Here is a 21,061-nt window from a genome sequence, read left to right as displayed (position 1 = left end):
ATTATAAAAAAGTCACTAAATTGTAAGTTTTAGCGACAATTATAAAAATCATGACAAAAACGTCACTAATTATCAATTTTTAGTTACATATATAAAAAATTGTCACAAAAAATTTATTTTTGACGACAATTATACCAAGGCTTATTTTCAATAGGACTTGATGGGAATTAAGTCTAACTACTAGGACCTATTGATAGTTTACTCAAAAAATAATTTATAGACGTTTGAAACATAATTTTTTCTTATAAAAATATTTTACTTATTGTTTGTCCAACCAAACAACAAAAAATAAGTGAAATATTTTTCTAAAACAAACCGTCCATATTGTAACTAGATTTTGTTAAACTATAAATCAACATAACCAAAGTTTTTATCATATTAAATTCTTGTTGATGATGTTGCTGATCCAAGGGAGGACGAGTCGGGCAGACCCGCGCTTCCTATATCATTCACCGGTCACTGAGCTCGCTGGTGTGCCTACAAAAATGGCCAATGGGGAACGGGAATCCCCCAGCGGACCCTCCGACGATCAAGTTAGGAGATTAATGATGTAGAGAGGGGGAGAGAATAAGAATAAAGAGCTTAACCTTTTGATGTGTCTTGAAAGTCTTCTTATATCATTTGTCCATCATTTCCTTGTCGCTGGTGTGCCTACAAAAAATTAGATCGATCTGATAACTGCAATTTGTTCAATTTGTTATTTTTGTCATCAAAAAAATATATAATTTATTTTTTAAAAACACAATTGTCGCCTATTTTTTTAGTAAAAAATATGATAAATTAAACAAGTTATAATGGATTGATCTTTTTTTTTTTTTATGAATAAAATATACAAAACACTTAACAAAATGTATAATTTAGATCATCAAATGTGTGAGTCCCACGGCCAAGCAAAATCTTTCGATTCAGATTTTGAACTAGAAAAAATCCTCCTCCAAAGTAAAAGACACAAAAATGGAAAAACCTTGATCACACAGATCAAACCAATCTTGACCATCCAAATTTTCCTATTCTGATTCACTGAACACAAATCCACCGTACAGTACTCCACCTTTTTTTTTTTTTTTTTTTGAACAGGACAGTACTCCACCTCTTTGCGTCAAGATCCTCTAGAGTGAACCCTCTAGAGTGATCTCCTACAGTAAAGGAGATGGGCGTGACACCTGTCCCACTAATGGAATTAAGAGTTGAGATCAATCTCTCATTAAAACGACGTCGTTTTGGTGAGGATATAAAATAAAATAAAAAACTCGAACAGAATGAGAAAAGAGAAGATAGAGAGATTCCATGGCCAAACCCCCCATCCTCAGAAGTGGAGGCCACCTGGTCCCCCACCCTCACCGACCACCTCCAATTGCTCTCCAACCCTCCTCCGGCCAACCATCCTTTCCCCCACCCCTCTGCCTCCATCCATTGCCAGAAGATAACTCTGAAATCTGTTGGAAAAAACTATTTGAAAAAATGCTTGGTCAGGAAAAAAAAAAAAAAAAAAAAAAAACAGAGCATGGTCATGATATATACTATTCATTTGGTTTTAAGGTTTAGAACAGGAAATAAACAATAAACATTGATCATATCGACTCCATAATTTTACATCAATAAAGAGGTGGGTGTTTGTGTTACAGAACAAAAAGAAAGAGGCTTCAAACTGTATAGACACACATACACACACACACACACACACACACATATATATATATATATATATTAGGAACAAGATTCAAAGAAAAAAATAAATTAATTTAAAAATTATGTGTAAACTATCAACTGATCTTCCAATTTTGATTTATTATAATATGACTTCTTTTTTTTTTATAATTATTATTTAGCAAATGGGAGAGAAGATTTACGGACCCCATCGATTTATAGGACCCATCATCATTAAAATCAAAATGAGTACCAGAATCAGTAGATCCGGTCAATGGATATGGAGATCGGCGGAGGGGATTAGAGATGACGGTGCGACTAGGGTTCAGCTCGTCGACGGATCTATGGTTTGTAAATGTGATTGAACCAAAGGTATTGGAGTGGCGTCGGCGGTGGAAGAGATCGAATACGAAGGCGTTGACAGAAGGTCTTCCAGATCTCCACAACAGCGACGGAGCCATACCAACGACGTCCTTCTCTTCTCTCATTCTCCCAGCCCTTCTCTCTATTTTGAAATCTAATTTTTTTTTTTTTTTCAAATTATACACCAAAACGACGTCATTTTAATGAGGAAGAATCTTTCCGATGAATTATCTTAGAAGATGACTCTAGAGAAGAAAGCCTAGAGGATCCTCATGCCACCTCTTCACGACGTCAAAAGCCCCACATGCGGACATTCCACCTCACGTGGATTTTTGTTGTTTTTTAATTCAAAATTTGTGTTTGACATCTGTACACCGTACACGGTCCTATCAAAAAAGTAATTTATCTAGGTAAGCATTTTTTTTTTTTTTTTTTTTTTTTTTGAGGAATTATCTAGGTAAGCATTATCTGGGCTGTATTACCTTCTGTGCAAATTAATTTATATTTCACATCTCTACACGGTCCCATCAAAAAGTCATTTATATAGGTAAGCATTTTTTTTTTTTGGTTTTTTTAGGAATAATCTAGGTAAGCATTATCTAGGTAGTATTACCTTCCATACAAATTTGACATTTATCTAGGTGGCATTTGGCATTACCTTCTTATGCCAAATTTGACATATGGAGGGATGTCAATTTTTATTTTATTTTATTTATTTATTTATTTTTTTGCTTTGAAGTTCATACGGGTAGGAACTATTGTGCTCAGCAAAAGGAGTCCTAAAAGATTTGTGTCATTTGATAGATACATCGGTGGTATTCGCATTTTTTATTTTATTAGACACATTAAGAAAATTATTTATGTAAAAATAAGTTAATATTATATATTTGTAATCATATAATTTTATTATATTTATTTTTAATATTATTTATTCGTTTGGAATGAGAGTTAACTTTTTATTTTTTTACCTATTTTAGCTTGATGTTAAAAAGTCTCGTTTGAGATTTTAGTTTTTTTTTTTAATTTTTGTGAGAGAAAAAATAAAATAAATATGATTTGAATGAGACATTTTGTCTTATTAACTTTTTAACATATTTTGTCTTTTTATGACTAAAATAACCAAAGTAGCCTGTAACAAACATAAACTATATATACATTTCACAAATGTGATTTTGAAAAATAATTCATCAATATTTCAACACATAATTGAACCGTGTACCTATCTAAACAACTTTTTTTTTTTTTTTTTACATTAACAAACTATTTGATAGACCTTATAAATTAAATAATTCAAATCAAGATCTTTGGCTATGTTTGGCATCTTCTTCTTGTGCTAAAATAGTTACAGAAAGACAAAATAGATTAAAAAGTTAATAAGATAAAATGTTATATTCAAATCATAATTATTTTATTTTTTTCTCTCATAAAAATCAAAAAGGTTAAAAGATTTATCCTAAACAAAATTTTTTAATCTCAAATAATTAAAAAGTTAAAAAGCCATCCGAGATGAAGGCTTTGATATAAATCCCACCAAAAGATGAGCCACTTCTTAGTATGCATAGACATATAACCCATCCATCGTCCAAAAAAAAAAAATAAACAAAAACATACAAATCACAAAAATTGTTTTACAAAAGTGTCTAAAATCTGTGGTCTTTGTACGTTGCACCATTGATTCTACTATTATTAGTGAGCAGTAATAATCTCATGATGGATTGGCTGGTCAATTAAAAAATAAGTTTAAGATGATTTGCGTCAATTTTTTTTGTTTTTTTTTAAACTTCTAATCAACTTATTTAGTTTGAATTTTTAAGAAATATTTTTTAATATTCTAAATAATTTTTTTTTTAATTTTTAAATACATCTAACATAAATACAATAAAAAAATCTTTAAAAAATTCACTAAATATAAAAAATTATTAAAAAAATACGAGAATTCAGTATATTTTTAATATTTTTGTATATTTATTGATATTTTAAAATATTTTATTTTTTTAGATAAACCTACATCTAAGTCAGGTGTATCTAAAAAAGTAAAAAAAAAAAAATACTTAAAATTCTAAATATATTCACTAAAAACAAAAAATACAAAAATAAAAAACTAAATTTCTAAAAAATTAAATTTAGAAAATTGAAATCAAATACACTTATATTGTTATAACATATCTAAAAATATAAATTTATAATTATTTTAAATAAATAAATCATTACACTTGTGTAGTGAAGAATCTTCATTATAAATAGGCAACCAAGTGGATAAGAATCCAACAACAAAACCTCCAATCAAAAAAAAAAAAAAAAAAGGCAACACCACCTCCAAGTTATTGAATCCCAGTTAGGAATGACAATGGATAATTTATCCCGTGAGTATTTATGGAGACTCAATCTAAATACATGAATTTTTTCTATTTTTTTTGGGGGTATTTTTTTTAAGGTCCCTGATATTATGATTTTATAGTATAAAGGACATCAAATATTTTTATGATGTCTAAGGTCCCTTAACAGGATCCAGAGAAATTTCAGTCCCAGAGAAATTCTCTCCAGAGAAAATTGAAATCCAGAGAAATTTCAATCCCAGATAAATTCTCTCCAGAGAAAATTGAAATCCAGAGAAATTTCAGTTCCAAATAAATTCTCTCCAGAAAAAATTGAAATTTCTCTGAGTACCAAATAAATCCAGAGAAAATTGTGGAAAGGAAATTTGTATGGCTATCCAGGAAATTTCTTTGACTTCGCAAATTTCTCTGGCTCTATTAACTACAATTAAACCCATGTCTAACAAACCCACAAACCCACAAATTTCTCTGGTTCAAAACCAGAGAAATTCTCTTCAAACCAGACAAACCAGAGAAATTCTCTCTATTTACAGTAAAGTTGTATTTTTATGAACAGAACTTGGTGATTGAGTTCAAAAACCAGAGAATTTCTCTGGTTTCAACCCAGAGAAAATTCAGTTAAAAAATCAAAGAATTTCTCTAGTTTCAATCAGAAGATCACTTTTCTCATTAATCTACACTTGGCTTCAATTTCTATTTTTGTGAACTTAAGAATATAGGATTTAGATCCTCCAGTACAACAGCACACCAACATTTCAATAGTCAATGTATTGCTTTTTGTCAAAACATAATTGGAAATGCTAAAAGAGAACAAATACACATCCAGAGACATTTCAGTTCCAAAGAAATTCTCTCCAGAGAAAATTGAAATTTCTCTGAGTACCAAATAAATCCAGAGAAAATTGTGGAAAGGAAATTTGTATGGCTATCCAGGAAATTTCTTTGACTTCGCAAATTTCTCTGGCTCTATTAACTACAATTAAACCCATGTCTAACAAACCCACAAACCCACAAATTTCTCTGGTTCAAAACCAGAGAAATTCTCTTCAAACCAGACAAACCAGAGAAATTCTCTCTATTTACAGTAAAGTTGTATTTTTATGAACAGAACTTGGTGATTGAGTTCAAAAACCAGAGAATTTCTCTGGTTTCAACCCAGAGCAAATTCAGTTAAAAAATCAAAGAATTTCTCTAGTTTCAACCAGAAGATCACTTTTCTCATTAATCTACACTTGGCTTCAATTTCTATTTTTGTGAACTTAAGAATATAGGATTTAGATCCTCCAGTACAACAGCACACCAACATTTCAATAGTCAATGTATTGCTTTTTGTCAAAACATAATTGGAAATGCTAAAAGAGAACAAATACACAGAACTGTACGTGTAACTTAGAACAAAGTAGAACCACACCAAGTACTTGACTCCATACGAGTATCCATCTTTATTGGAAGTTCATCAAACAAAATAATTACTGTGTTAGATATAAACTGTAATCTTCAACAAAGACGACTTCACCTAGAAGAATCTTCAGAAGTGAACTTAAGTGAAATACTATTGACGCAACCAATGCCGATCAAAAATATCATAGAGTATAACCCAGCACCGTCGGAAGCGAACCTAGATCAACGCTGCACCAAAACACATGTCCAGAGCCGACGAAGTAGCTCGATGTCGCAGATCTTCAGTCCGGCGTAGGAGATAAAGATGAGCGCCTAGATCACGAGGGCTTCGGAGACGAAGATGTATGCGATTGCGATGAGAGGAAAGGAGAGAAGGAGAACGAGGCCGGGAATCTCCACTGGGTAAAGCTTTGGGAAGTATTGGAAGATGAGGAGGACTGAGAGTCGGGTTGTTGGGGATGGCAGTGGGTCAGATGATGAAGATAGTATAAAGGACTGAAATTTCTCTGTTGTATGTTTAGGGATCTTAGACATCAAAAAATAATTTTGTGGATCTCTTCCATTATGAAAAGTGGGAGAGGGACTTTAGACCAATTTTCCCTTTTTTTTTATCCATTGGGTAGGGTATGTGATATTCTTTAAACATCCACAGGGGATGGGTACCCACTAATTTCTCCATATGTTTTTTTTTTTTTTTTAATTTTTTTTTTTTAAGATTCACAACTAAAACTAAATATACATTCAATCTTTTTTCTTTTATTTATTTATTTATTTTTTCAGGTTCACAACCAATTTTTTTTTTTTTTTAAAGATCCACAACCAAAGCTAAATATACCTCCGATCTTTTTTTTTATTATTATTTTTTTATTTTTAAGGTTCACAACCATTTTTTTTTAATTTTTAAGATTCACAACCAAAACTAAATATACATTCCATCTTTTTTCTTTTATTTTTTTTTTATTTTTTAAGGTTCACAACCATTTTTTTTTTTTAAGATTCACAACCAAAGCTAAATATGCATTCAATCTTATTTTATTTTATTTGGCTCAACAATAAAATTAAATACATTTTAATTAACATTGTCACATTATTCTTGTCAAATTTTATGTATATCTAGAATTTTTTAAATTTATTTAAAAAAATTAAGGACACTGTCTAGTGCAGGTTTCGGTTTGCTTTTCTATGTTATTTTATTTTGTTATGTATTGTAATTTTCAGAATGGTTTGCTTGTTTTGAAATTTCAATTAACGAGTATGAATCTATTTGTTTTATGTTATCACATAATTTATACAACATATATATATATATATATATATATATATATATATATGAATGTATTTGAAAATAGGAAAATTGTAGAGAATCGAAACAAGCATGAGCCGTGATTGGTTAGAAAGGATGGGTACAAAGATTTATTTGCTGGAAAAACAAAAAGGACATACAAAGTCTTACTAAATAATTTTTTTTTTAAATAAAAGAATTTTTCTTAGTTATAAACAGATTTAACTGAAATCAGCTTGTTTCCCAATGTTATGCTTCATTTATTTAGATAAAAAATATTTTTTAATGAAAAATATTTTTTTATAAAAAAAATTAAAAATATATTTTTTTATATTTGGTGGTGGTGGTGATGGAACGAAGGTGAAAGTAGAGATTGTGACATAGTGGTGGAGTGATGGCGGCAGTGATGATGGTAGTGGCTATGGTGATGGTGAGAATAGTGGTGATGGTGTTGTGAAATTAATAAAAATTTAATTGAAAAAATATTTTTTGTTTTTTAAAAGTAACAAACAACAAAATTCGTGGGGGACTAAAGGAAGAAAATGGAGGATGGATTGGGTGTGGTAAGGCATAGATATCTTAAAATGAGCGGTTCAGATTTGTTAAAAGGTATAATTAGATTTTGGATAAATTAAAATGAATGGTTCAAATTTGCTAAGAGAAAGGTGGTTTAATATCTAAAATGTCCGTAGCTAAGAGATCAACAAACAATTCCTTGTTTATGCCCTAATGCAATTTAATATGGGTCTTATAACACTTTCTTCAAACAGGTTCTTTCACATTTTATTTCTTCAAACAGACCCTTATAACATTGTAAACATGTTCTTATAACATGTAGGGGAGAGAGTGAGAGTGAGAGATAGATAGATGGTTGTAATTTTTTTTTTAATCTCCACGTTCTTCCACATTTTTTTTAATTACTAAAACTTATTTGATTGTCTAAAAATTATATATTTGATTATTATAAAACAAACTTTTTAATTAATTAATTAATGTGTATTTGATTTTGTTTTTGAACCAAATAAAATAAAATAAGATTGAATGTATATTTAGCTTTTGTTGTGAACTTTAAAAAAAATAAAAAAATAAGTTGTTAACATTAAATATATTTAAAAAGAAAGAAAAAAGATTGAAGGTATATTTAGCTAAACCTTAAAAAAAAAAAAAAAAAAAAAAAGTTGTTAACATTAAATATATTAAAAAAGAAAGAAAAAAGATTGAAGGTATATTTAGCTTTTGTTGTGAACATTAAAAAAAAAAATTTTTGTTAACATTAAATATATTAAAAAAGAAAGAAAAAGGATTGAAGGTATATTTAGTTTTTGTTGTGAACCTTTAAAAAAAAAAAAGTGTGATTGTTGACATTAAATATAAAAAATAAAAATAAAATAAAAATGCGGATTAAAGTGGATTGGGGAAAATCCAAACCCATTAGGAAATGGGGAAGATAGTACCATGGGGAATGGGGAATGGAGAATAGGGAATAGGAAAAATTTATTATAGGAGAATGGAGATGAAAAATTAATATACACCCCAATAACCCCCATTGCCATCCCTAATCCCAATCTCTCCTCTTTCTCACTTATTTCTATTCTTCCAGTTTTGATCCTCTTCACTTTCAAAAAGTAAAAGACACAAAAATGGCGAACCCTAATCATACCAATCCTGACCGTCCAAATTTCCCACTTTCGGTGGACTCCGAACACAAAGCCACCGTACTCCGTCTCTTCACGGTGGCGCAACCACACATGAGGGCATTCCACATCACCTGGATTTCCTACTTTTGCAGTTTTATCTCCACCTTCGCAGCCGCGCCCCTCCTCCCCATCATCCGCGACAACCTCAACCTCACGGCCACCGAAATCAGCAACACCGGAATAGCCTCCATCTCCGGCGCCGTCTTCGCCAGAGTTATGATGGGGTCCGCCTGCGACATGTTCGTGCCCCGGCTCGCCTCCTCCGCCCTCCTCCTCCTCGTTTCTCCAGCGGTTTACTGTTTCTCCATTATCAACTCCGTCGCCAGCTTCCTCGTCGTCCGCTTCCATGTCGGCTTCTCTCTGGCCACCTTCGTCGCCACCCTATGACGCCCTAAAATTTGAGGACATCATGATAGGGTTTAAAACTTAAAATCAATTTTCTTAATTAAGAATCATCACCAATGTTGCCACCAAATTTACCATCATCCATTAATTAACAACACAGAAACTAAAAATTCTTAAATTACAACTCCAATCAAACTTAAACTTTGTCTTAGTACACAAATATAAAAAGAAAAAAACTAGAAAACTCAAAAAAAGGGTTCATGGAATCTTGGCACGCTTCAAGCTAACCAGGGTTGAATGTTGCCTTCCAACACCTCGGTGTTTCCTTCGATTTCTTCGGTACCTGGCATGAAACACCAGGGCAATGGGAATGCCAATGAGCGTCGAGCTCAATAAGATACTACAACCAAAAAATACCCACCCCGATAATAATACTCACAAATAATAAATATTGTGTAATAATAGAATAATAAGCAGCATTTAATAAGCATAATAGAAATGTCAACAGTTAAAATAATAACAATAGATAAATAAATAAATAAAAATGACAAACATAAGCAATATTTCATCATAAGGAAAATGCCCACTTTTCTTTTTAAATTCTGATAGATTTAGTTTATCAGATAAATTTAAGTAACTTCCCGCGGAGCATTATTTCCACTCAACCGTTAAGCAATGGCCACGGGCAATTCTGACTTCCCCTTGGTCAAATATTCAAATGTTATTTGCTGTAACTACCAATGATGCCCACGCACCAGAGTTATGTACTCTAGTCGTGACATCACGGTCTGCCCCAAGGAAACGGTCTATGTTGTGACACCCGCACCACCAACCTTATATCGCCTACACCGATAAGAGTCGAAATACCTTCCCGTGCCATGTTAGGGTTCACAACTCACTTGCGCAAGATTTTAAACCGGGCTCACCCCATCAATTGTAAACTTTAATGCATCTATTCAATTTCGTGTTTCGTTACTTCGTAAAATTCACATTTTGATGCATGTGGGAGTTTTAATTTGAAAACCACAGTGTCATAATGTTTATATAGCGCAACACAATCATGTATGGCAACCAAAATAAATATGATAGAATGTCTTGAGAATTATCACAAAATTTCTTAGGAATTCCCACACTACTTTCTTCAGCACTGTATGTAAAAAAAATATGAAACTCATACCAAACGATGTTCAATCATTACGATATTTCAACTGGTGCTAATTCATTGAGTTAGGAAAATATTCCGAGAAGAATACTAGAGCTGAAAATGATTTTCAAAGGGAGAAATAAATTTTGAAAGAAAACTCACTACAACAAAAAGTACTTTTGGCGACTAAAATTACATTTTTCGTCATTGAAAGTAGTACAATTGGCGACTAAAATGGAATTAGTCGCCAAAATTGATAACTTTTGCCAACTAAAAGAGTTTAGTCGCCAAATATGAGGGTATTAGCGACTAAAAGGTAGTTTAATCGCCGAATGTAGGGGTTTTAGCGACTAAAGGTTGTTTAGTAGCCAAAAGTGATGGTTTTGGAGACTAAATACAGTTTAGTCGCTGAAAGTGAAGCTTTTTAGCTACAAAAAAAAATTAGTAGCTAAAAACAATCCATTGCCGACTAAAATTCAGTTTAGTAGCCAAAAGGGACGTTTTTGGCGACTAAAAACAAGTTTAGTCGCCAAAACTGCTTATTTCTAGGCGGAACTTAATTTTTTAGCGACTAAATAATAATTAGTAGCCAAAAATGATAGAATTGGCGACTAAAAATTTAATTTAGTCACCAAAAGTGGCCTAAATTTTTTTTAAGTAAATAATTTATTTTTTACATAAATTATATTGAATTAAAAAAATTATATTTATATATATTATTTTGTATTAATACCGGTTAATATACTATATAAATAATATATATTGCATATATATTTATGTGATGTTGTAGTAGCATAGTGGAGGGAGTGTGTTGCAAAAAGGTTTGGAATGTGGGACGGTTGGGGTTCAAAATTCAGAAAAAGCAAAAAAAAGTGGGTTTTTTTTTTTTCGACGACACCTTTGGCGACTAATAATTTTAGTCGCCAAAAGTCTTTATTTTGGCGACAAAACAGTGTAGTCAGCGATTGAGTGAGTATTGGCGACTAAATTATTAGTCGGTAAATGTATGATTTTCAAAAGTGTAAAACACTATTGGCGACTAAAATTTTGGTCGCTAAAGACTTTTATTTTGGCAACTAAAAAGGTTTTAGTCGCCAATACCTCCGCCGACCGCATATACGCGACAAATGTGGCGACTAAAAAATTTTGTCGGGGAAAGTAAAATTTCGACTTTCGGCGACTAAAAATTTAGTCGCCAAAAGTGCTTTTTTTTTGTAGTGACTGGTTTTTCTGGGACAGTGAGTTATAGTACTTCCAGCACAGGTGATCTGTGTTGGAAAAATAAAAACGGCCTCAAACGGTGTCAAAAGAAGGTATGGTTAGAACGGCATGTTAGATACTTGAGTTTAGAACATGTTTCCAGAAGGATTCGAAGACTGAAAATCAACGGAAGATGGTCAAATAATTTTTCTAAGAAAACTGGACAGATTCTGTCACATTTTGGAAAAAATTTGCGTTTCTCTCTCAATACTTAATAAAAAATTATGAAACCAGCGGCGTTTGAAAGGTAACTTAAAAATCTAAATTTTCCAATTTGAACCACTTGAAAATTTATTCTGTGGAATAAACGGTGACCTGGTAAAGTCAGCATTGCTGCTGCCTTCAAACAGCAATGAAGTAAAAAGATATATTCAGGCCATGAAAACGTCAGCACAGGTGTTCTGTGTTCGAAAAATAAAAAGGGTACTCAAATGGTGTCGAAAAGAGGCATGGTCAGAATAGTTTGCTAAATTTTTGAGTTTAGAACATATTTCCAGAAGAGTGTGAAGACTGAAAACCAGTCGAAGGAGGTCAAATAATTTTTATAAGAAAACTGGACAGATTCTGTCACGTTTTGGAAAAATTGGCGTCTCCCTCTCAATACTTAGTAAAAAATTTTGAAACCAGCAGCGTTTGAAAGGTAACTTAAGAATCTAACTTTTCCAAGTAGTCGTGCAGAAAAATACCATTTGTAGAGAAAATGGGACCTGTTTGAAGCTACTGCTTCTGCTGTGTTGTAAGCGACGCTTAGGGAAAATATTTGTTTTGGTAAGAAAATGGTGTCCAATGATTTTATAAAAATTTTACACAGTGTATAACACCTATATATGCTTCCAGTATACACAGATTTTTAACATCAATTATTTTCAATTTATTAGAGCCCTCTTTTCATCCGATAAAGTCTGAAACAGTGAGGAAGAATCTAAGTTTCAGGTAAAGGGAAGCCATTTTCATCTCATTTTACTCTTTTGCAAGATTATATCAACAATAGAGAATATTGAATACATAAAAACAGTAGCTAAGCCATATATTTATATCAAGAAGGAATATGAAATTATAACATAATGAAACCATCATCCTATTCAAAATTTTAAGCATGCATGGTACTATTTTGCTATATATGACTTAACCATGCTTAGTCTTGTATATATAAATTATATAATTTCAGTTAGAGGTATCTAAGGGAGGATAGAGGTGATATATTCTTACCTTAGTGAAGTAAAAAAAAATCCCAAGTGTTGGGCTCTTCTTTCCTTCTCTTCTCTCCTTTCCCTCTTGCTTTCTCTCCCTCTCTTCTCTCTTTGTTTTGCTCTTACAAGTGTGTGTAATAAGGCTGAATAGTGCTCCTAATATAGGAGTTCGGGGACCTAATTTGTTATTATTATTATTTTATTTTATTTATTTATTTTTATACTTTACTTCTCCTTTTTGCTTAGAAACTCTCATCTAATACTTAGATGGTAGCTTACAGATTGTGCCTGCCGTGGCTGCCTTAATCAAGGCTTGGAATGCCATTGCATGCTTACTTCTCTTAGGGAGGTTGAGTGTGAACTTGGTGAAAAATAAGCATGCAAGCCAGGTAACCTAGATAAAAAGAAAAGGAAGTGGCAGTCAGCCACTTTCCTTGCAACTTGATCACTTTTTTTTTTTTGAATTGAATTGAATTGAAATTGGTGTCAATACAATATTAATATGTATATATAATTTATTTATTTGTTTACTTATTTAATATTATTATTTTCAAAGGATGGTTTTCTTCCTACTAAATTCTAACTAGCTTATTTTACTATCAATTTAATCCATTTAGTTTTCACAACTATATTTTGATACAGAATTTTAATCACATCAAGATAAATAATTTTATTTAAAAGAATTTAATATTAATATTAATTATGGTGCTATTAATATTATAATTTAATGGTTTAACAATCACTATTGATTGGCTTAATATTATTATTAATAAACTAATTAATTGTCTAAAAATTTAGGTTCTTACACACCCAATTCAGCAAGGCATGATGATCTGAGTTACACCGCCAATGCCGTCTTTGCAGGGTGGGGAAACTTCAGCCGCGGTGCAACTCAGGTCATCATGCCTTATGTATTCTCTATCATCCTCGACATGGGTGCTGTCAGATTCACTGCAAGGCGAATCGCATTTTTCATTCCTGCTTTAATGCAGACCACCTCGGCTTTTTCCATTTTCTTTTTAGCCCAGGACTTGCCAAACGGGAATTTCACCGACCACAAAAAATCCGGTGAAAAACACAGAGATGAGATTTCCCGGGTTTTTCGCAACGCCGTCACGAATTACAGAGTGTGGATCCTGGCTCTCATTTACGGGTATTGTTTCGGAGTAGAATTGGCTGTCGACAACATTATCGCGCAGTACTTTTACGATAGGTTCAATGTCAATCTTCACACTGCAGGGATCATTGCGGCCAGTTTTGGATTGGCTAATATATTTTCGAGGCCAACTGGGGGGATTATATCGGATGCTATGGCCAAGAGGTTCGGGATGAGAGGGAGGCTGTGGGCGTTGTGGGCAGTGCAGAGTTTGGGAGGGTTGTTGTGCGTTGTTCTGGGAAGAGTTGGGTCTTTGGGTGCTTCCATTGCTGTGTTGGTTGCCTTCTCTTTTTGTGTTCAAGCTTCTTGTGGGCTTACGTTTGGGATTGTTCCCTTTATCTCCCGAAGGTAAGTTTTCAAGCAATCTTCATCAGCTTAAAGTTAAGTAGAACCTCAAAATTTGATTGGTTTTTTAAATTTAATCACATGATAATCTATTAAATTTTCTTAAAAAACAATGGACTTAAATATTGTGGATCCAATTTTTTTGGAGAAAATATTTCTTATAGCAGATATACCACATTATTTATGGCGTACACACGTATATAAATCATCACTTTTAGTTTTAAAGTTTGACTAAATATTGTAATAATTTATCTATTCCTCTCAGGATAATATTAGAGATTCAAAAAATTTTATCAAATATTTTACATGAGTGTGACATTCACGTGAAACTCATATGATGTGGATCCTCACACTCATACGAGACATTTAATAAAAATTTTAATAATACCTTCAAAATCTCTAACATTTTTCTTCCTCTTCTCTCTCTCCACCCGCAAACACTTTAGTCAAGACCCACTACTACATCATCACCCATTTTAATGAAAAACATTTATCAATTTTTTATCACTCAGCCTGCCATTAAAAACGCAAACAATACCATAGGTTGTGGCTAATTTTTTTTTTTCTTTCTCTTTCTCCGGCAACACCATAGATTTTAGGGTAAATTACAGTAACAGTCCCTGCACTTTACCTTTTGTGTCACTTTAGTCTCAATCGTTTTAATTTGTTCGATTTTGATCCTCAATTTTTGATTTTGTATTACTTTAGTCCAATTATTAACTCCGGTCAAAATTGTTGACGAAAAACAAACACATGAAACACACATGACCCTTTTTCAAAGGCAATATAGACATTCATTACCCTTTCCTTTTTTCACCATCTTCTTCCTCTTGTACTCTTTGCAACGCATTGTTGCCTTCCTCCACCACCAAAATCATCCATAGCCAATCCCAACTTCAACACCATCCACCTCTACCACACCAAACTCAATATCGCTTGGCACCCAAACTACCAAACTCACAACCCTTTCTTTTGCACATACCAGGCGTATCCTTTACCTCCATCCAACCTCCTTTATCTACCCCTATCATCCCATCATCACCAAACAACAAATTAACAATCAAAAAAATAATAGAGAGAGATGAGAACAATAACAATAACAAAGTGATATACCACCAATTTCTCCAAATCAAATAGTAATTCAACCAAATCCAACAACAAATCATACAAATCAAATAAAAAAAAACAACTCAAGAGAAGAGAGAAAATAAAAGAATAAGAATATTGGCAAAAGATTCTTTGCAATCTATTGAATAGATCGTTGTGATCTACGAGAAGATCACCATCTCCAAACCCCGATCTCCATCCGTCAGCTCCTCTACGACTTTCATCTGTGAACACCTTCCTCTCTCTTAATGTCACAAAAATAGTGGATTTTTTTATTTTTTTTTATTTTCTCTGAATAAAAGTAAAGGTTTTGAAATAGAGGAGAAACCAGTGGAAATGATGCATTATCATCATCATCAGAGAAGAGACGGTGGTGTGGAGGTTGGGTTTGCATAGAGAAAAAAGGGTCAGCACTGCATTTGTTTCTCTCTTCCCCCCCCCCATCACTAATCCCTTCCCTACAACCACTTATCCTTTTTCCGTGACCCATTCCCTCTGTTGCCATCCCCTTTTCGCAAACCCTTTCTCCATCACCCACCCTATCTTCTACGGTGATTGTGCCTTTTTCTCCCTGCCCCTACCTCTGCCTTCCCCAACCTTAGCACCATCTTTTTTCCCCTCTCATAGGCCCCTCGACGCCACATCTCTCTCTCTCTCTCCCCCAACCCTTCGACGACACCTCATCTCTCTTCTCTCTCTCCCTCTTTTTTGTGTATGGATAGGTATATATATGTCATTGAGTAAATGGGAGTGAGTTAACTCACTCTAAGTTAGGTGGATAAATCATTGAGTTAATTGAGAGCAAGAGTAAATTGACTATTTTGCCCTTCAAAACTCTGCACATGTTATTTACGTGTGCCTTTTCTGTCCAAATACTTAACATAAGTTATCTATTGGACCAAATTGACACAAAATTCAAAATTTAGAGTCAAAATCGAACAAATTGAAATTAGAGGGACCAAAATAACACAACTTGTAAATTACAGGGACCATTTACATAATTTGCCCCTAAATTCTATTTTTTTTTTTTTAACTCTTTTTGTTTCTTTTTATTCTCTAGAGAGACCATGGATTTCATCTAAATATTTTTTTAATCTCATATTTTCTTCTCCTTGTCCGACACACCATGGATTCCAATAATTGTTTTTTTAATCTCCTTCCTCTCACTACGCCAAAATTGGGCTTTAGCGGCGGTTTTTTACCGCTGTTAAACGATGAAAAACCGCTGTTAAAGCCTTTGACGGCGGTAATTTAGGACCGCCTTTATACTCGTATCGGAAAAAGTACAACCGTCGTAAAATGATAAATTACTGTTGTCGATAGGTTCAAATTTTTAAAAAGGTAATTTTCTCTTCTTGCACCCCCCAGGTCTTGAACCCTTAACCTCTAATCCACGCACGCCAACCACTCCATCATAGCCACTCTATATGAAATATATTCCCTAAATAAATATTTAAACATTACTTTTACTTTATTGTAGATGGTCATGTTCAACCACTGGCCGCGCGTGGTCACCACTCGCCGGAGTTCCGCCGGCAAAGACTGCCGTCATTAATGGCGGTAATGAGAGGGCTTTAGCGGCGGTTTCGTTACTGCCGTTAAAAGAGGGATTTAGTGGCAGTTTTTTTAACGGCGATTTCATTACCGCCGTTAAAGATACTTTAGCGGCGGCTTTTTTAACGGCGATAACGAAATCGCCGTTAAAGATACATTAACGGCGGTATTAACGGCGGTATTAACGGTAGTTTCGTTACCGCCGTTAATAGTATCTTTAACGGCGGTAACGAAAACTGCCGTTAAAAAAATCGCCGTTAATGCCCTGTTTTGACGTAGTATCTCCAATAACACCATGGATACTAGGAAACTATTTTTTTTATCTTTTTTTTTTTTTTTTCCCTTCTTCTCCTTCAACAACATCATAAATTCCAACAAACTTTATTTTTAATCTTTTTTTTTCATGAAGCCTTTATCAGAGACATTGAAATCATCTTAACAAAAACCCTTCCATTAGCCAAAGACTGAAATTAAAAATCTGAGAGAGGAAAAAGATAGAGTACATGAATGAGTCCTCTATAGAATTTCATTTTTGAAATTAGAAGGAAAAAATAAATGAAAAAAAGGAAAAAGTTGATGGAGAGAGGAGAAAGAAAATCTGAGAGAGTGGTGAGAGGATGGAAAAGGATTTATGCTGATGTAAGAAAGAAGAATTTAATTGTTTAGTATATTTGTCACATTTTTAATGAAATTTAACTCCAAGTCGTTAAGTTGAGGTAGTGTACCTATTACACCAAATATCTTTTTCAGGATAACACTATCGGTGTATCATGTTACACATCATTATATTTATAAAGTGAATTTATATATTATTTATGGGCTTATAGTGATCACTTCTTTATTTTTGCTTATTTTTAATAAAAAATTAAAAAGTCAAAAAATAAGTTATACCCAAACCTTAATGTGTACAAACCCCCCCCCAAAAAGGGGAAATAACAAATAAGTGGAAAGTTCAAAAATCAATGTAACCAAAATTTTATGAGTTTGACTTTTATTATATCAAATTTTTCTTTAATTTATAAATATTTTTTTCTACCTTCCACTTAAATGATATTTTCCCTAAAACAAATCAATTTAAATTCACACCATTAATAAAAAATTCAGTTTTTTTTTTTTTTTTTTTTTTTTTTTAAGCTAGCCCGCCCTGGGCAGAAGCAAGAGAGGCTTGCTTAGGCCACCAAAATTTGGATCAAAATAAGGATTTCTAAATTATTTTTAGTTCATTATAGTATTAGATATTAAAATAAAGCCCAATTAAAAGGCCAAAAAAAAGTCCTTGCTGGTTCAATTTTTATTTAGTAAAACATTTCATTTGTTTGTTTTCTTAGACTCTGTTTGTTTTGATTTAAAATATTTTACATATAAAATAATTTTAGACAAATATATATCTTTTCTTTACTTTTTATATGTTTGGCGGACAAAATTTATTTTACAAGAAAAAATTTAAGAGTTAACTAATTATAGATAAAACTTATATATATATACATATATAACAAGGCAACGATTGAAATTGATGAATCACTTGGAGATAGAGTAAAAAAAAAAAAAATTATAGACTTTTGAAACATATTTTTTTCTTATAAAAATATTTTACTTATTTTTTGGCCAACCAAGCAACAAAAAATAAGTAAAATATTTTTCTAAAACAAACAGTGCGTATTGTAACTAGATTTTGTTAAACTATAAATCAATATAACCAAAGTTTTTATCATTTTAAATTCTTGTAATAATTTATTCCTATCTTAATCTATATCTAAGTAAATTGTGCGCGGATACTAGCAATTTTAAAATAGATATAATTTTGCTCTATATTTAACATTTTATCCTTTTTTTTTTGGGGGGGTAAATACGTAGAAGTGTCCCCCTCTCAAGAGTTCGCTTAGAGCCCTATAAAACTAAGGATCAACCTTGCCTATATGATTGTAGACTACTTAGAAGGAACTCAAGTTGTCTTCCATCTAATTAAAACATTTAGTTATGGACTTCTTGACTCGTTACAAGTCTTGTTTCAATAATACTTGTACAACTATAAGTATTAGTATATATAAAAGATTTGACATAACTATTTACACGTTGTCATTTTATATCCATCATACGTCTCATTCTTCAGATCTTTGGGCATAGCTTCCGGGATGACAGGAGGCGGGGGAAATTTTGGTGCACTTTTGACACAATTGATATTTTTTAGAGGATCTAAATACAAAATAGAGACAGGTATAACTCTGATGGGTGTCATGATGATATGTTGCACACTTCCAATAGTTTTGTTATACTTTCCACAATGGGGTGGCATGTTTTGTGGTCCATCATCTAAAGAAGGAAGTGAAAGTACAGAAGCAGAGTACTACATGAATGAATTGAGTTTGACAGAGAAAGATAAAGGTTTTCACGAAGGAAGTTTTGAAATTTGCTAATAATAGCAGAAGTGAAAGGGGTAAAAGGGTAGGGTCTGCTCCCACACCCTCCCCTTAGACAACACCCTCATATCTCTGAAGAGTTATGATCCTCTCTATTTCATTCCGTAATGTTGTAACATATCGTCGAAATTGTCAATAGTTTTCAATTACCATGTCATTTTAAATTTGAAAATTTTATGTTTTTTTAAAAAAAAAATTTAAATAAAAAATATATTGATATAAACTATTTTGAGTCATTGATTATAGAATGGAAATCTCCATCCCAGAGAATCTCAATCCATATTTAACTACAACCAATAGCATTTAAAAATAAATAAATAAATTTTTTTAAAAAAACTATGTACTTGAATAAGATATTTGAAGAAGTATTTTGAAGGTGAAGTATTTCTGCAGTGAAAATTTTGTTATAAAATATATTAGGAGACCAATTTATATTGTCATGAGAGATATCACTAAAAAGTCGCTCCAAAAAATTAAAAAAGAACTTTTAATGACAGAAAAATTGTAAATATTTAAAAAAACATGCTTTTAGAGATAAAAAGATTTTGTGCTCCATAGTTCTACAGTCCAGATGAAATTAGACAAGGAGCACAAAAAATTGGTGCTTGGTGATTGATTTGTGTTTTCGGTTTTTTGCGGGCAGTCTCACAAAGTGAACTTAGTTATCATTAAGTTTTGTTGACTTTTTAAATGTACCAATAACTCCTCAACTATTCATATTATTCTCATTAAATATCTTCTCTTCTCTTTCTAATATTTTCCAAATCTTTTTGCTCGATCATCTCTTTTTCTCTCTCTCTCTCAATCATTTCTATAGCTCACACCATCACTACACACCGTTGCCGCCACTACACCTACCGCCACCATCCACCACTAGCCGCCGCTACCATTGCCACCAACCACCTTCATCATCGTGGCTCTACGCTTTATCATTGCCGATCTACCACAACCATCATTGTTTTATACTCTATCTTCTCTAACTATGCATTATATATCCGATCTACACTTTAACTTCTCTGATCTACACTCTATCGTCACTAATTTATACTCTATCATCAAAGATCGTCTAAAAAAACTTCAACAATCATGTTAGAATCTGAAAAACTTGCCTATTGGAGATGTTTTTACTTTTTTAATTTGGTTTTATGTGGGTTTAATTTTTAGCATTTTTTTTTTTGGGGGGGGGGGGGGGTTTGTTTTGAATTTGTTTTCATATCACACCTCTATTCTTATTCTCTCTGTCAATTGCTTGTAAACTCATGTTTGGAGAAATTTGTGTTAGTGATAAATTTATCATTGAGAAAACCAGTTTTTTATATGTATGTGAGCCTCCGTTTGGGAAGTGGGTTGGCTTTTTGGCTTTTTGGCTTTTTTGGCTATTTTAGCCTAGGCTAAAAAGCTTGGTTTGGGAAGGGCTTTTTGGCTTTTTGGCTTTTTTGACTTTTTTTGTGAGAGGAGAGTGTAATGATTATGGGTTGGATGTGATGTTTTGTTTGTTGTGGCTAAAATAGCCTATTTTGTCTTTTGTGGCTATTTTAGCCCAACCCAACTTGCCAAACACCAATGTGTTTTTTATAACAAGTGAGGGAGCATGCAAGTATGTAATTGTGATAGTGAAAGAGAGTAGGGATTAATTGGTTTGATAAATATTGATACAAGGATAAATCTGGATAAATCTTTTACAATGATAAATTTACCAACTTTACTCATTTTTTATATGTAAGTGTATAAATGTGTTTCTTTGAATGAATAAGGGAGGAATGGCGTATGTGTATAAATGTGAGTATAATATAATAAAGAGAGTAAAGTGATTAACT

At 32.5% G+C, this 21,061-nt stretch overlaps 1 protein-coding gene across 1 annotated transcript; it reads left to right on the top strand.

The window, feature by feature from the left end:
• Nucleotides 1–8,777: 8,777 nt before the first annotated feature.
• LOC114313602 (high affinity nitrate transporter 2.5-like) lies at nt 8,778–19,241 on the top strand. Its single transcript, XM_082872550.1, has 4 exons — nt 8,778–9,101; nt 10,193–10,220; nt 13,464–14,169; nt 18,938–19,241. Exons 1-4 carry the CDS (start codon nt 8,778–8,780, stop codon nt 19,239–19,241), a joined length of 1,362 nt encoding a protein of 453 aa, XP_082728676.1.
• Nucleotides 19,242–21,061: the final 1,820 nt, after the last annotated feature.

This window comes from Camellia sinensis, chromosome 5, assembly GCF_055761805.1.
Source record: "Camellia sinensis isolate YWXY chromosome 5, ASM5576180v1, whole genome shotgun sequence".
Taxonomy (NCBI): domain Eukaryota; kingdom Viridiplantae; phylum Streptophyta; class Magnoliopsida; order Ericales; family Theaceae; genus Camellia; species Camellia sinensis.
Note: the sequence above shows the minus strand (reverse complement) of the source record. Positions and strands in the feature narration are given on the sequence as shown.

Bases quoted from the DNA above. Each gene is read 5' to 3' on its own strand.
- LOC114313602 (XM_082872550.1), top strand. From the start codon at position 8,778: ATGAGGGCATTCCACATCACCTGGATTTCCTACTTTTGCAGTTTTATC. The intron at 10,221-13,463 runs GTATGTAAAAAA...CTAAAAATTTAG, and splicing joins ACACTACTTTCTTCAGCACT to GTTCTTACACACCCAATTCA. The intron at 14,170-18,937 runs GTAAGTTTTCAA...CTCATTCTTCAG, and splicing joins GTTCCCTTTATCTCCCGAAG to ATCTTTGGGCATAGCTTCCG.